The following is a 13,901-nucleotide window of genomic DNA, read 5'->3' on the forward strand; positions in this document are numbered from 1 at the left end:
CTACTGCACAGAAAATGCTGCACGAAGTTCCTTGTCAGCGTATATAGTTGGGCTAGTGGTTTTTCATGGCTACAAAATTAGCTCAAAAAAACAGCTGCTAATTTTTTGGGGGCTAATTTTGTAGCCATCAAGTGTGTTTGCTTAGTTTGGAATAGAACTTTTATTTTTAAACAGTTGTGGCACATTTTTCTTTTCTTATCCCTCCTACATTTGTTAAACACTATCTGTGTATATGCTCGTACATTATGCTGACTTGTTAGAACCATTCTTCAAAAATTGTGCCAGCAATATATATATTAAAAAAATAAAACACTTGCCATGATTTTTTCTTTTATTACAGGGGAGTATCGTGTATTCCAGTGCAATTATTGCTAGTTCAGCCACAAGTTAACTGGAAATTTGGGGTGTCAGATCGGATGGAAACTTTTTGAAGATCTGGGTCTGCCCCTTGTTGCAGCATAATACCACTGCAAAGTTCCATGCCGCACTATTTTTGCTTTGTTGTGAAAACCTTTGTGATCAGCTTGGGACGTAATTTTTGCGTGTTATAGTCCTCATGCAAAATCAGTACCGTTGTCAATTTTCACAGCTTCAACTAGCACTTGGACCCTGAAGCAGCGGCCTTTTTAAAGAACCTAGCTAATGTTTTCCACATTTTCTTTGATTCTTTAGGTTTTAAAGTTTGAGCACTGCACATTTAAACAGTTGGTTGTGAAATACACCAGTTGTTGGATTGGAATAGTTGAATTCATATACTTGAATAAGCACACATGGCTCCCTCCAGTCTAGTCACTAGTCAAAGAACGCTTCATTGAAGAGCTGAAGCATTCGGGATCCCAGGAAGGAACAGACTCCGAAGGGTCTGTAACAGCACTTAAAGGAAGACAAGGGTCTTAAAAATGAAAATGTTTATTACTAGAGATAACAATAAAATTAGGTGTGTATACGTTTTCCTTCTTCCCATTTTCAAAAATTTTAGTTTCAGTATATCTCGATCAGTTCTCATATTATGGAAAAATAACTGAAGCGTAATTAGGTAATTTCTTATGGGTCATTGAGCCACCTTCCCTCAATAATTTTTGGTTCCGATTGGAATGCAGCTGTAGCCAAATACCTGCCATACAAAGCTATGCTGTTTATACTGTTATTGAGATACAACATCATATAAAAATGTTCAATTTTGTCAAAGAACCATAATTATGAAATATAATTAGGTGACATTATTGGTCACAAAATTTGATATGTTCAACTGAGGTACAAAAAAATAGCATAGCTCCATAGTTCAGTTCTTTCTGAATTCAGCAGTATAAGTTTAATTGAAATTGCACCACGAAAACATAAAAAAACTTCCATAAGGATAGTCATGTTGGAAAAATACACAAAGTGTAGAAAATCGGATTTCAAGTGCACGTGCCAGCCATTCGGAGGTGGTTATAGAGGCCTCAGAATGCAGACATTCTGAAAGAACTTCACGATAATGAGTGACGCCAGGATGTAGGGAAGAGTGGCAGTTCTCAAACAAGTGGCCATAGGGCATAGGGAACACAGTTGTGAGAAGCTACGGGTGTGAAGGTCTGCCACATTTTGCTACGAAATTGCCATTTCAGTGCTTTGGAGGAATCAAATATATCATTTTTTTTTTTCGTAACTGGAGGTCGAATTAGACCTTGAAACTTGGTAGGTAGGTACTTTAGAGTAAATTGAACCCAAATATGCCATTATTGAAAAATCGAAATTTTTGCATTTTTTGAAGAAGCGTAGCTTGATGGGCCAGTTGGGGCATGCTTATGGGAAAAAAACTAGCAGAAAAGACGCGTTCACAAGAGGAAGAAGCAGACAGGACGATGCTGGATATCGTCCTTTCTACACCTTCTTCTTGTGAACGCATCTTTTTTGCTCGTTTTCAACATTTCGCATTTTGTTACCATTTCGAGACCTGCATCTCCCCTTAACTCTTTCGCTACCGCGCCATAGGCCATCAGTTATATGTGACCGTCGTTTTGAACCTGCCGCCAAAAATTCGTCTGCACTTCCGGACAAGCTGCGCCATGTGGTTTGCTTCTGTAATACCATCTTTTTGGTTTCAGTTTTGTTTTTTCATTTTCTAACGCAAGGAGGTGACGTGAATAATGAGACTGACTGGACGCAGTCCGCTGATCGATTATCATGGTGTCCGGTTCACGGTGTACTCTTCAGAGGCGAAAGGCTACACTGTGCACTTTTGTTGAATCTTACGCTCTCTATTTTTTTATTACAGCAACAGTGATGAGTTAGACAACCATGTGGAATGGTCGGATTTCAGTTCCGATTGTGAGACTTTGTTTCATAGGCCTGGAACATCAGCGTGCGCGCACGTTTTGTTTTACCATTCATGTTTTATTTTATTTAGTGAGCTTAATTTCTAAAAGATGTGAGTGGTTTTGTTTGGTGCTTTAGGGTCTTTGCAACGTAATGCTAACATATTTTACCAAATGCGCCAGCAGGTTTTTCATTATGATGATGTCAAGGAAGGCCGTGCCCTCTTTTCACCTATAGAACCCATTTGCCACCCTCCTGAACTGCAAACTCTGTTATAAAAAAAAGCAAGAGCAGAACTCGCTACAAGTGTAATGTGCAGCACATCTCGTATCTACATCCAATTTATGTCCTCATGCAGCTGCTTTATCTCGTGGCACAGAAGTCTTATTCCCTAACGTGAAAAAAACAAGAATGGTAGCTAAGAACATTTGCAACGTTTTGTGTATTTCAATTTTTTTTGTACTCAAATTTTGGCTTAGTGCTGCGGCTTACTTTTGTTGTGCTTGTATTCTTTTTTTGTGTTACCAGCATATTTAACCAATAAATTTTCAAGAAGTTTTGCACACACAGCTCTGGCTTTTTTTTTTTTTCATTAAGAAGTATAACCAGTAAGCTATAGTTTGATGTATTACAATGCGCAAACATACATTATTGGAATGCATTTGGAAATATACCGTATGTACTTGTGTAAGGGCTGAACTTTTTTTTTTCGTGCTTTTGACGTGGTGGTGGGAAAACTGTGTTTTGTCAAAAGCGCTTGTAGATGTTTCCGTGCTAGATGGCTATTAGTCCTCGACTGACGGCGACCTGGGTGGCCCACTCGACGGCCCGGACCTGGACGGCCGGGTCTGAGTTGGCCAACATGGCCTCCCACTGCTCAAGGGAAGGATATTGCAGCAGAGCCACAGGGGGCGACTCTTTCTTGCATCCCCGCAGGATATGATCATATGTCGCTGGATCCCTACACCATTTACACTCCGGCTTCACCTCTTGCGGATATATTTTGCTGCGTATATGGGGACTTAGGAAAGATCTCGCCTGGAATCTTCTCCAAACATACTCCTGCTCCTTGACCAATGACAGGTTGCGGCCGTTACACGGGACCGGCATTTTTCCGTAATTTTTTTGCAACTACAGCGGAACCCCAATTACACGTCCTGAAGTTTGTGCTGCAACACGAATTTTTATGATGAATTAGCGCTGCTCTGGCAAATCCTTTAAATACGCAGTGCATTGAAAGTATAGACGATAAGACGCGCGCCCGAAGAGTGGCGCGAATTAACCACCCAAAGTAAGGAGTAAAACAGGGTGCTAAATCACTTTAATGGTGAACGGCACGTAATTCGAAGTTATGAACATCTCCCGAAGATCAGGCGCTCGACTGACAGTATGCCTTGGCCGACTGTTCAGAGCGGCTCTCCAGCGTGCGACCCGCGTCCATCAGTGCGGGGGGGGCCTTTGACTGGCCTGTTTTTCTGCGTGCCTCATTGTCGAAGGCCATGCGGAAATAAATTATACATTCATTTTAATGAGAGGTTTTTGCGTGATGATAAACTGGTAACAAGGTTAGGATCTTTTATGATTAAATATAACTAGATTCAATGCATTTTCGCTGCAGCTTTGATGCGAGCACACTAGGCCTAGCGATACCGGGCGAACGGCGCGCTAATACATCGCCCGAGCCTGGCAGACGGCATGTCGCCGCTAGGAAATGCGCCACTAATGTGCTTCACCCCATTCAAACTTTTGTGCAGCATGACTTTTTGTCTTTTCTGGTACCAACGCCGAGCGCTTAAGAGTTTGCAGCGCTGAGGCACCGTGTGTTCGTGGTTCCAGCAGAGTCCGGCACGCGGGACGACACATCCATGGTCGTACCGAGTGCGGCAGGCAGTTATCTCGTCTTTTCTCCCAGCGGAACGTACTATGGGGAAAAATTATGCGCACATGAAACAGTTCTGGTTGACATTTCTTTTTTTTTTTTTAAATTAGCGACTGCCAAGTTGGTGCGGCCCTTACACGAGTATATACGGTCATCACGTCCTCTAGGAGGCAATGATACGGTAGTTGTGAAGAGTAGAACACGAGGTATAGCATGATTTCTCGATGGTGTGGAAATGTTTCAGTGACGGTCAACTTCATCCTCATTAATTTTATTGTTGCGAGGAGTGTCATTAAGACCCCTGTGCAGATACTTTGTAACACACTTTACAATATAGATGGGGCCTCTTAGAAGGTGATCCCTTTAGGCTTAGCCCAACTACATCAAAATGCTCCGATGCTTGTGGGAAGATGGAAAAATACTGCAGATATCAATAGCATACTGTTCAGCTCTTGTATGCGGCTCAGCCACTTCTCTATGAAAGCAAGTGACTGTTAGTCTTGTTTAGCCAACATGCAACCGGTCACTTTAATGTTTCTTCAAGCTTGTGAAGTACAGCGGGATGAACTCATAGGGTAAACATGCAAGTATGTTGCTGCACTCTTAGGTGCGCCAGTACATTCGTTGTGGCCGTGCATTAAAGTGACGTGGCAGGCAACGTGAAGCACTACTTCCAGGTCCTTCTGCACCTGTCGTAGTGTGACTTGTGCCACATATCTGAGGCCATTCTAACATGATTAACTGTTACATGTGTCGATGGTTCAGGCAACTAATACTTGATAGCAAAATTTGAATTTTTTGATGAGGTAAATAATTTCTTGTGATGAAAAAGTGATGTTGGTACATCACTGATTACTTTTTCCTGATGTAATGTGCACCCACTACTTAATAGTAAACAGTTCTTTATGCTTTGAGTTCTCTGATATGAAGCTGTACATGCCTGTGCACCTTTCAGGCACGGCTGCTCTTCCACCTGCTCTTGACTTTATGAGTGGGACAGCATTTCCTGGTTCATCTTCCTCTTCAGACCGAAGTAGCAGTCCTGAAATGGATGCTTCCCTAGCATCAACTACTGCTGAGTACAGAGATAGAGGAGCCAGTGCAGGTGCACTTTGGGGCACTGTTCCTGCCGATGTGCGTACTACAGCTCAGCGGGCTGCTACACGCGTGCCAAAGCAAGACCGACGGCCTTTCAGGCCTGAGTCTGGGGAAGAAAAGCAAGCAAGTGAGCAAAGGTCAAGCCGGTCTGCCACTGCCAAGGTGATTATACATTTCGATGCATTTTTGTTGCTTGTGTTAGCAGTGGGTTTGTCTGTTTGCATATTTGTGCATGCTGGTAGAGGGCAGATCAGCCATACAAGAAAGTACTTTACATGAGGTGTACTAATGATTTGTGCACCCACTTAATTTGCTGGTTGCCTGGTTGTGTTTTGGGAAAAAATAGCGTACAGAGTTTGATTTTCATGAGGTAAAGTTGAACCCTGCTGCTATGAAATTCAGAGAACCTGAAAAAAATTTTCCCTATCTCTTATCAGTTTCAATCATAGCATCCTTCACTGGCAGCGATGGAAGACACAAACTTGGTTTACCGGTTTGTGATGATTGTTCAAGCTCAGGTGGTGGTGATTTTGACCTTAACGTGGTGATTTTGACCTTAACGATAGCGCCTACAGTGACTTCTCGTGCATAGATATTTACAATTTCAGTAAGCTAGAGGCAGCGGACTGTGAAAGAATCAACTGTGTGACAGTGGACCGCGCTAAATGCGAAAAGCCCTCCACTGGCATTTCTTCACTTCCCTTTCATTTTATTGGCTGTACTTAGTGAATCTATTTGTGTTCATCCAAGCACCTTTTGCCTATTTTGTTCTAACTGCATAACAGTTTTTTTTTTTTTCAGTACAGTTGATTATTTTTGGAGGTGATTGGTGGCCAATTGGTGGCCTTATGTTTTTGCATTGCAAAATAGATTTTTAAAGTTCACTTTTACTTCACAAAAATTTTGCTGAAGCGGAACCCTGCTCCGGAAGTGTTTGTTTTGGGGGAAATTAATTGTATTATCTCGTATGGTTTTCTGACAGCGAATCTGAAATATTTCAATGGTAAAAATGTTTGTTGGAGCGGGACTCAACTATACTTTGTGTGAACTCAACATACCTTATGTCTTAATGCCATAATGCCCAAATAATTCTTTCACCTTACATATTTTAAGGTAGGAGGAACTGCTTTCGTTACAGTTCTAAAAAAAAAAAAAACAGTGCAGCATCTTTTCAACTGGTGCATGGTAGGTTGTGTGAATTATGAAATTTGATAAGCCGAAACATTTCAGATAAGTTTTTCTTTTAGATGCCATGGTTTCATTGGTAATAAATATTTTTGATGGCAGTTTTCTTGTATAAAGGTGTTACAGGCAAAGCAGAAGCCTCTTGGGCTACATGTCTTTAACTGTGGAGCACCGCAGCGGTGGCCTAGTGGTTGAGCATCCACCTCGCGTGCGGGAGCTTTTGGGGTCAATCCCCAGTGCCGCCGGGCACCCACCAATGATACAGTGGGTACAAGCTTTCCCTTGGTCTGGTGCTCGGCTTATTTGGGGTGCAATGCTTGGGAAATGGGTCTTTGACCCCACCTTGTGTAGACGAAAAACCTTGTGCCATGGCGCTCTTTGGCCTCAGATGCCCTTGCGCCATAAGAAATTCATCATCATCAACTATGGAATTGCTGCCATTACTTTTGATATTTTCTTTTGTTGCTTTTAGTCACTGCTGACTTTTACTTGTAGGTTATTGTGAGAAAGTAAAGATGCCTGCGCTATTTTTCTCTGCACCTGTTTTCAGAAAATGGACAAACGGAAGATTGTACCTGAAAAGTCTAAGGATACACTTAAGCCAGGCAGCATTTCAAAGTGTCTTAGCAAGCCGAATGGAAACTTGACAGCACTACAAGAAAAGTACAAGCAGCGGAGGATCGCACTACAAACTGGGCCATCCAGAAAGCAGTCAGCTTTAGGTCATGATGGAGGACATGCTCTTAGGTCACGAGCTGTACGTGGAGGTGTTCACTCAGGTTCAAAAAGAGCAGTAAAATCTTCATGTGTGAAATCCAGGGAACAGTTAGGCAGTGCATTGCCTAACCGCCACTCTGTGTCTGGCAGAGATGAAGAAATGGCTGCAAAGAACCGACTGGTGCTAAAAAGACAACTGAGTGTCCAGCTAACGCGCCTTCATCCACGTATAGCGGCTGGTCTACGGTTGCCCATCATGGCAAGTTCAGGAACAGGCGTTGTGACACGGAGGCGCTCTGTAGGGATCACACCGCATTTACGCAAAGCTAAAATGGTTCCACCAATTGTAGACTATGAGTCCGAGAGTGAAAAAGACCTATCCCCATTATCTCCTCCGAGATCACCTCTCATTGCCGTTCAGCCAAGGTCTCGTGCCACAGGAAGTAAGACTCATAATGCATCACAAAAACCAAAAAGTAAAGTTACTGTTTCAACTACTACGAAGAAAAAACCAACATCAGTTATTGCTCGCAAGCTGCTCAATCGTGCCACAACAAGGATGAGGCCTACATCAGCTGTTCGTAAACGCACTAGATGTACAATGTTTAGGCGCAAGACTCGAAGCCTTGGCCCTGTCAAAGAATATCCTTTGGTCCTAGCTCTACCAACAAAACGTGGAGCAGGGCGCTTTGGTGGCACAGTTGCAAAAAAGAAAGCAGAGGGGCTTGCAGCCAAGTCTACCAAATTAAAGGTACCTTTGACAAGGAGCAGTGAGCTGCCGCAAGTGTCTTCCAAAGCAAGCTCAGCAGCAGCACAGCAAAAGCTTAAGAAGGTCACAGTATTTAGTCAGAACGATGGCACGTTAAAACGATCTACCCGTAGGGTTTCCTCTGAAGGTACAAGTGATATGCGGAGCTTAAGGCAAAGGAGTGACGCAACTGCTACAAAGTGCAAGCGTGAAACTCACAAAGCCATCATTGGAGCTTCTGAAAAAACACAAAAAGCTATTGCTACGAAAAGGCGCAAAGTAGAAGTCAGTGCCAGCAATGCATCAAGTCATTTGTTTTCAGACAGTGATGATGAACCTCTCATCAAAGTGGCAGGGCGTCTGTCAGAAAAAAAGGTTCTCTCTGCAACAGAAAAAGACTGTCATTCGAAACAGCATAAGTCAGGGTCTGCTCAAAAATCTGGGGTTGTGACCCCGCCAGTGACTGGCATGCTTTCTCGTAAAAAAGCAGCTTCAGTCAAGGACAAAAATAAGCTTCCTGAAATTGACAACTCGAGGTTTTTTAAAAATAGCCTCGTTTCTGAGAGTTTTTCAGAACCATCTCCGTCATCACTCTCGGAAACGATTGCTGACGCTGCCGGAGACCCTCTTGATACTCGAGGAGATTTCGATGATCTAGAATCCATGTCTGGAGGTGTGGAGGCCTTAGATGCCCTTGCAGGTGAAATCTCACAGGTTATGTCATGTCGATTGAGCTTTGGTAGTGCACAAGAAATCCAAAGTTTAATGACAAGTGAGTTCTCTGGTGCTTTTGATGAAAATGTGACTGGTGCAATGCTTCTTGGCACTCGAGATGGCCGGTCAGCATCTTTTGAAGGGGGCCTAAATCTTCTTAAGCGTGATGATACGCCATCTAAAATAGATGCTTCAACAAACACAAGTGATGAAGGCATGACTTTGCTTGCAACCTCAACGCCTGAGGAGCTTGTTGCCACACCGGAAGAGGTGTCTGTTGGAACACAGACAGCTGTCTGTGATACAGATGCACCAAGCAGTGTTGCTGGTCTTGAGGCCGTGTCAAGAACTGCCAGGAGGCTGTCGTTTACTGGCTCAGAAACAAGCGCTGTAGAAGAACAACTTAGCCTCGAAACCCAGAAGTCATTGCCCGCATCGCCAAAATCAAAATCTTCAGCATTGCCAGTACAAAAGTCTGCATCTCCCTCAAATTCCACTACAAAGCCAGATACAAGGGCAGGAAGTGCAGGCCTGGGCTTGTCTTCTGAGAGCACCACAAGGCTTAGCTCTAAGCAGGCTCACAGTTCCACATCTGTGCATGGTGCAAGGCTCACAGCAGGAAAAGGAGCTCCAGAAGACAAGGTGGCTCCTCCTTCTTTGTCTAGTGCTGCTAAGAGGAGTGCTGCACTAGACAAAGGAAGGATATTGCAAAGGCATGGCTCACTCAATCCTACTCTTGGATCTAGGGCAAGTGTTACAAGGGCTCCCAAATTCTCTCCGGCCAGAGTGGCTCCGGTACCTAAGCCTGGGCCATCCAAGAGGAGCAAAACAGCATCAGATGAGCCCAGGAGGGCCAAGCTGACCCCATTAGACAGCAAGAAGTTTCCAAGTGAGAACGACCCTGCATGCCTTGTGGCTGCTCCTACCTACAGGCCTACAGCTGATGAAATGCGGGATCCTATTAGCTACATCTCCAAAATACGACCAGAGGCAGAGAAGTTTGGCATCTGCAGAATCATATTGCCTCCATCTTTCCAGGTATTTATTGTGATTTCAAAACTTGTTCTGCAATAGCGTTAGCTGTTGGGCCAGTTGATGCATGCTAAACTTGAAAAAACGGCGTGCCAGCAAAACCACAAGGACGCTTACGCAAGAAAGCGTCTGTCCGTGTGTGTACCACCTTTTTCTTGTGTGTGCGTCCTTGTGTTTTCGCTGGCATGCCGTTTTTTTCTTTCAAGTAAAACTTGTTCTGCCACGTTATCTCAGTATTGCTAATGACTAGAGCATAGGACATGCTTTGTCAGCTGGTATCACATCTACACTGCTTTCACATGAGTAACTACTTTACTTGCATTGTTAAGAAGTAAAAAAAAAAATGCTACTTCAGGAATAAACAGTTTTTTCAGTTACTGCATGCTGCATATGTATGGGTTAAAAAAAAAAAGTATAGCAGCCCCTAATCTGTCATAAGGAAAGCTCCATTTCACATGTAGAAAGGTGGTTGTGTAGAATTAGTGTAATGCCTTTTTTTTTTCTTCTGTTGCTTCTGTACATAACTGGTTTGCACACCATGATTATTTTGCAGGTAGTCCAGGTTTGCTGTGTTTCCTCTACTAAGTATGGCTTGTTAATAGGCACTTGTTTGCTCTTGTGTGTTTTTCTCTTGTTGAATTTTTGTGTTGCAGCTGCAAAATTGTGGTGACTGCTCTAGCTCCAGGCACCAGTGGTTTTTTAGTGCAGATCAGTTAGTTGACCTGTTGCTACACTGCATGTGTTATCGAAACTCGTAATGGTCAGGTTTGCATAATTTCAAATGCGGTGCAAAAAAGGTTCTTTTATCTCGGCTTGGAGACATTCATTCAGGCCCAGCTCTTCTTCCCCTTTGTTTAAAGGTGACCGCAACTTTCCATTGTGTGCCTGAAATCGTTGTGTAGGTATCTGGACGCCATACAGGCAGCCCTGTATTATTGCAACACTTGTTTTGCTATTTGCCTGCAGGCTTTGCAACAGCATTGCCCCCTCTTTTTTTTTTCAGCCTGAGTGCAAGGTGTTCGATGACATGCGGTTCACAGCATATAATCAGTACATCCACAAAATGCTGTCAAGGTAACTTTTTTACTTCTTTGACGTAATGGATAGTAAAACACATTGTGAAAACTACCACAGTAGTGATAAACAGTGAACTGGTTGTGTACAAGCTTTGGCATTCCGTCAGGCCTGTACAATGTGTGCAGAATTTAGCTGTATTGAACATCTGAATTGACCTTCTCTACTTGTGCTGCTGATCTTGAGACAGTTTGTTTTTGTTGGCTATCAAAGCTTTGCAATTATCTGAAAATTTAGAAGGCCATTCATTCAGTTGCTGGTGTTGTAATACAGTTTTATATATAAGGGACCACTGCATCATGAAGCTGATATCAGTGAAGCTGATATCAGTGAAGCTGATAAATTCATATATTTTTCGGTACTGGGATTTTGCACGATGTGCAGTGTTGAAGTTTTGACTTGCTTCGCGTCAGTTTAAGCAGTTAATTTTGCTGGCTTCTGTTTTACGTTTTATTTTTTTGCTGTTGAATTAATGCGGTACTCATTAGCAGTCACTGTTGCCTTGAGTCCAGAATAAATATTTTTTAGTGGTGTGTAAATATTTGAAATTACAAATTGTATGTTTCTTGCTCTGTTCATATTTGATTTGAGAAATTGATATTCGAGATTCTTTAAATTATTCAGCAGCAGTCGAATACCACGCCGCCTTATAAATCTGGCCGTGACAAAACCACAATATCTGGGCAAATTATCCGAACATTGAGTTCAAAGTGCCAGGGAAATTGTGCAAAGGCACTCTCTTTGTTTTCTTCTCCATCGTGTATCGCGTGGACAGATGACATCAGGATGCTGCTAGGCTTGGACCTCATCCAAAATTCTTTAAGTGGGCTTTCCCACATACCTATATCACAAGTGATGAGAACAAGATAGCCGACCGTCCACTTCGAACAATCACAATTTGAAAGCGTGCAGTTTTTTGTTTGATCCTTTCATAATGGTTTGGGTACTTAACGCCTACACCCATGGCGCTCGTCCTGTCGCCTTGATAGCTCGTTTAGCATGAGCTTTGCTATCTTGTTTTGGTCAACTATGATATGTGAGAAAGCCCATTTGCACAATTTTGCATGGGGCTCGCAAAAGGGGACAGAGTTAAGGTGTCACCAGCAGGGCAAGCAATCATGTAAAAATCCTACCTATTGCATGGCACATTGAACTCGCTTACGAGGCTTCACTGCGTTTTGGCATGTTTGGCAGTTTCTCACTTTTTCTTTTTTTTCCCTGGGGAGGGAGGATTTTATAACTAGCAGACATTTTTGGTGTTTATTTTAAACACAAGTTGCATTTTTTTTTCTAGCGAATATGTATTTTTGATGAATTAATTACTGACTTTTTTTAAGTGATCTAATGTGGCAATCCTGTGTGGTCAAAAGTCACTTAGAGTCTGTCTCAGCATTTTTGTCAGCATGAATAGCTTATTTACCACTAATTAACCTGCACATGGTGGTAGTAGGAGCTGTGCTTGTAAGAGGAATTGTTATTGTCAATAAAAAAGTAATGCAAGTTAAGGACACAGGGTAGACTCTATAGCTCCCATGTATTTTGGGGCATATGTATGACCCGTTGTCTCAGGAACTAATGGACTTAGCTCTTTGAGGTTTATTTTATTTTATTTCCGCTTATGTCATCAGGTCACTGAGATAGGTTAACAATTGTGTGTCAGTTAGAAACAATTTTGCAATTTTTTCCGAAAGCATCAATGTTTTATTGTTTTTTCACAAGAAAATCGTTTCTCAAAACTAAAATAACAAATGCATCGGAATAATCCTAGTTCAGTAGCTTGGCACTGCTGTTTAGTTTATGCAGGAAAAAAATTAGCGTTCTGGCTTCTCTGGGTTTTATAATTAAGGGGCAAAATGTAACAAAAAAAAGTCATTTCGAGATATTGAGGTTTAAAGAAAAAAACACGTTTATTTCATTTTTGCTCACTTGCGCGATGCACTGAAGGATTTATTTAATAGCTCCCAGCCATGTAGTTTTCACTATGGCCAGTTTGTCGCTTCTTTGCTTGTCGTTTTGCTTGCCTGGCTTGTTTTGTCATCTGTTCCACATCTCTCTTGGCGATACACTCTCGCCGGCGGTCCATCAACCCTAACAACATTGCAGTGTTGCACCCTGGCGATATCCCAAACGCCTCCAGGATGTTAACGCTGGCCATGCAGACTTAGCTGAACATTAGAACAGCGTCTAAAGTTGCAATTATGAGCGTCTCCATGACAAGGAACACATTTTACGATGCACACTCCTACATAAATGGTTGAGAGATTCGTTGGCACTTTGAGTCTTCCCGTGAAGGCACTCCCGTGAAGGCACCTTTTGAGTAGCTCTGACTGAGCTAATTGTTGGAAAATTGGCTTCATGGCATGAAGGACTGCAGGAGGCAAGTATTCCTTATGCACAAATGATTCCTTTGCCAACTGTGCCCTTTTGTAGGCACACCAAGTGGCAGCGTCTTTCTGGCAGAGCACATGACTTGGGGCCTTATCGGTAGACAGTGTATGAAATTAGGATGCCCAAACAGCTTTCTGCATTGTCTCCGGATCTCCAACGTTTATTCTTATAGCTAAGCCATAATAGGTTTGTATCTTGTCAACGAAATAGTCAGTCTCCCACACATCTCACACGTGGCCACCAGTGTTCAGTAAATAAAAAAAAACCACCACCACAACCAGTGTTGACCACCAGTGTTCAGTAAATAATACCACATACATTTATGGTCCCAGACTGGTTTATAAAATAAGTTCAGCTTCGAAAAAAGTATAGTTGTTATTCTGGATAAATTATGTTTGGAGCAGAAACGTAATTGACATCCAGGTTGTACCGGGTCCACAAAATGGAGCCCTGCCACTCGCTACATGGTTCCAAAAACTTGGTTGTTTTAGCTCAGTGAAAACGCGGAGAAGCATGTGGGGCATTGCATATTGTTGAGGGAGGACTGGGAATTCAATAAAAGCAAAAAACCAAAAATCGATTTTTTTTTAAATTTTAGCCTACCCTGTGCCCTTATTAAATGGTATAGCCACCAGACAAAAATGCGAGTGGGACTAGGTTGATATGTTACCATTGGGTTGTTGCGCCAGGTTGCGAGAAAGGGCAGGACATCACGTGGTCTGTGTGTTGATGGCAGCAATGGAACTGCTGCTGAATCGTCACGGTAGC

General features: G+C 42.7%; 1 protein-coding gene across 5 annotated transcripts in view; it reads left to right on the forward strand.

The window, feature by feature from the left end:
- The window catches only part of Jarid2 (Jumonji, AT rich interactive domain 2), a 98,173-nt gene that overhangs the window by 19,458 nt on the left and 64,814 nt on the right, over positions 1 to 13,901 (forward strand). For all 5 annotated transcript variants that reach the window (XR_013310977.1, XM_077647788.1, XM_077647786.1 and 2 more), the window contains exons 4-6: positions 5,133 to 5,437; positions 7,011 to 9,677; positions 10,675 to 10,745. Coding sequence is in view for 4 of the 5 variants with exons in the window: in XM_077647788.1 (XP_077503914.1) it covers positions 5,133 to 5,437; positions 7,011 to 9,677; positions 10,675 to 10,745 (3,043 nt within the window). In the remaining variant the exon portion in view is untranslated. The remainder of the gene's footprint in view (positions 1 to 5,132; positions 5,438 to 7,010; positions 9,678 to 10,674; positions 10,746 to 13,901) is intronic.

This window comes from Amblyomma americanum, chromosome 1, assembly GCF_052857255.1.
Source record: "Amblyomma americanum isolate KBUSLIRL-KWMA chromosome 1, ASM5285725v1, whole genome shotgun sequence".
Classification (NCBI taxonomy): Eukaryota; Metazoa; Arthropoda; class Arachnida; order Ixodida; family Ixodidae; genus Amblyomma; species Amblyomma americanum.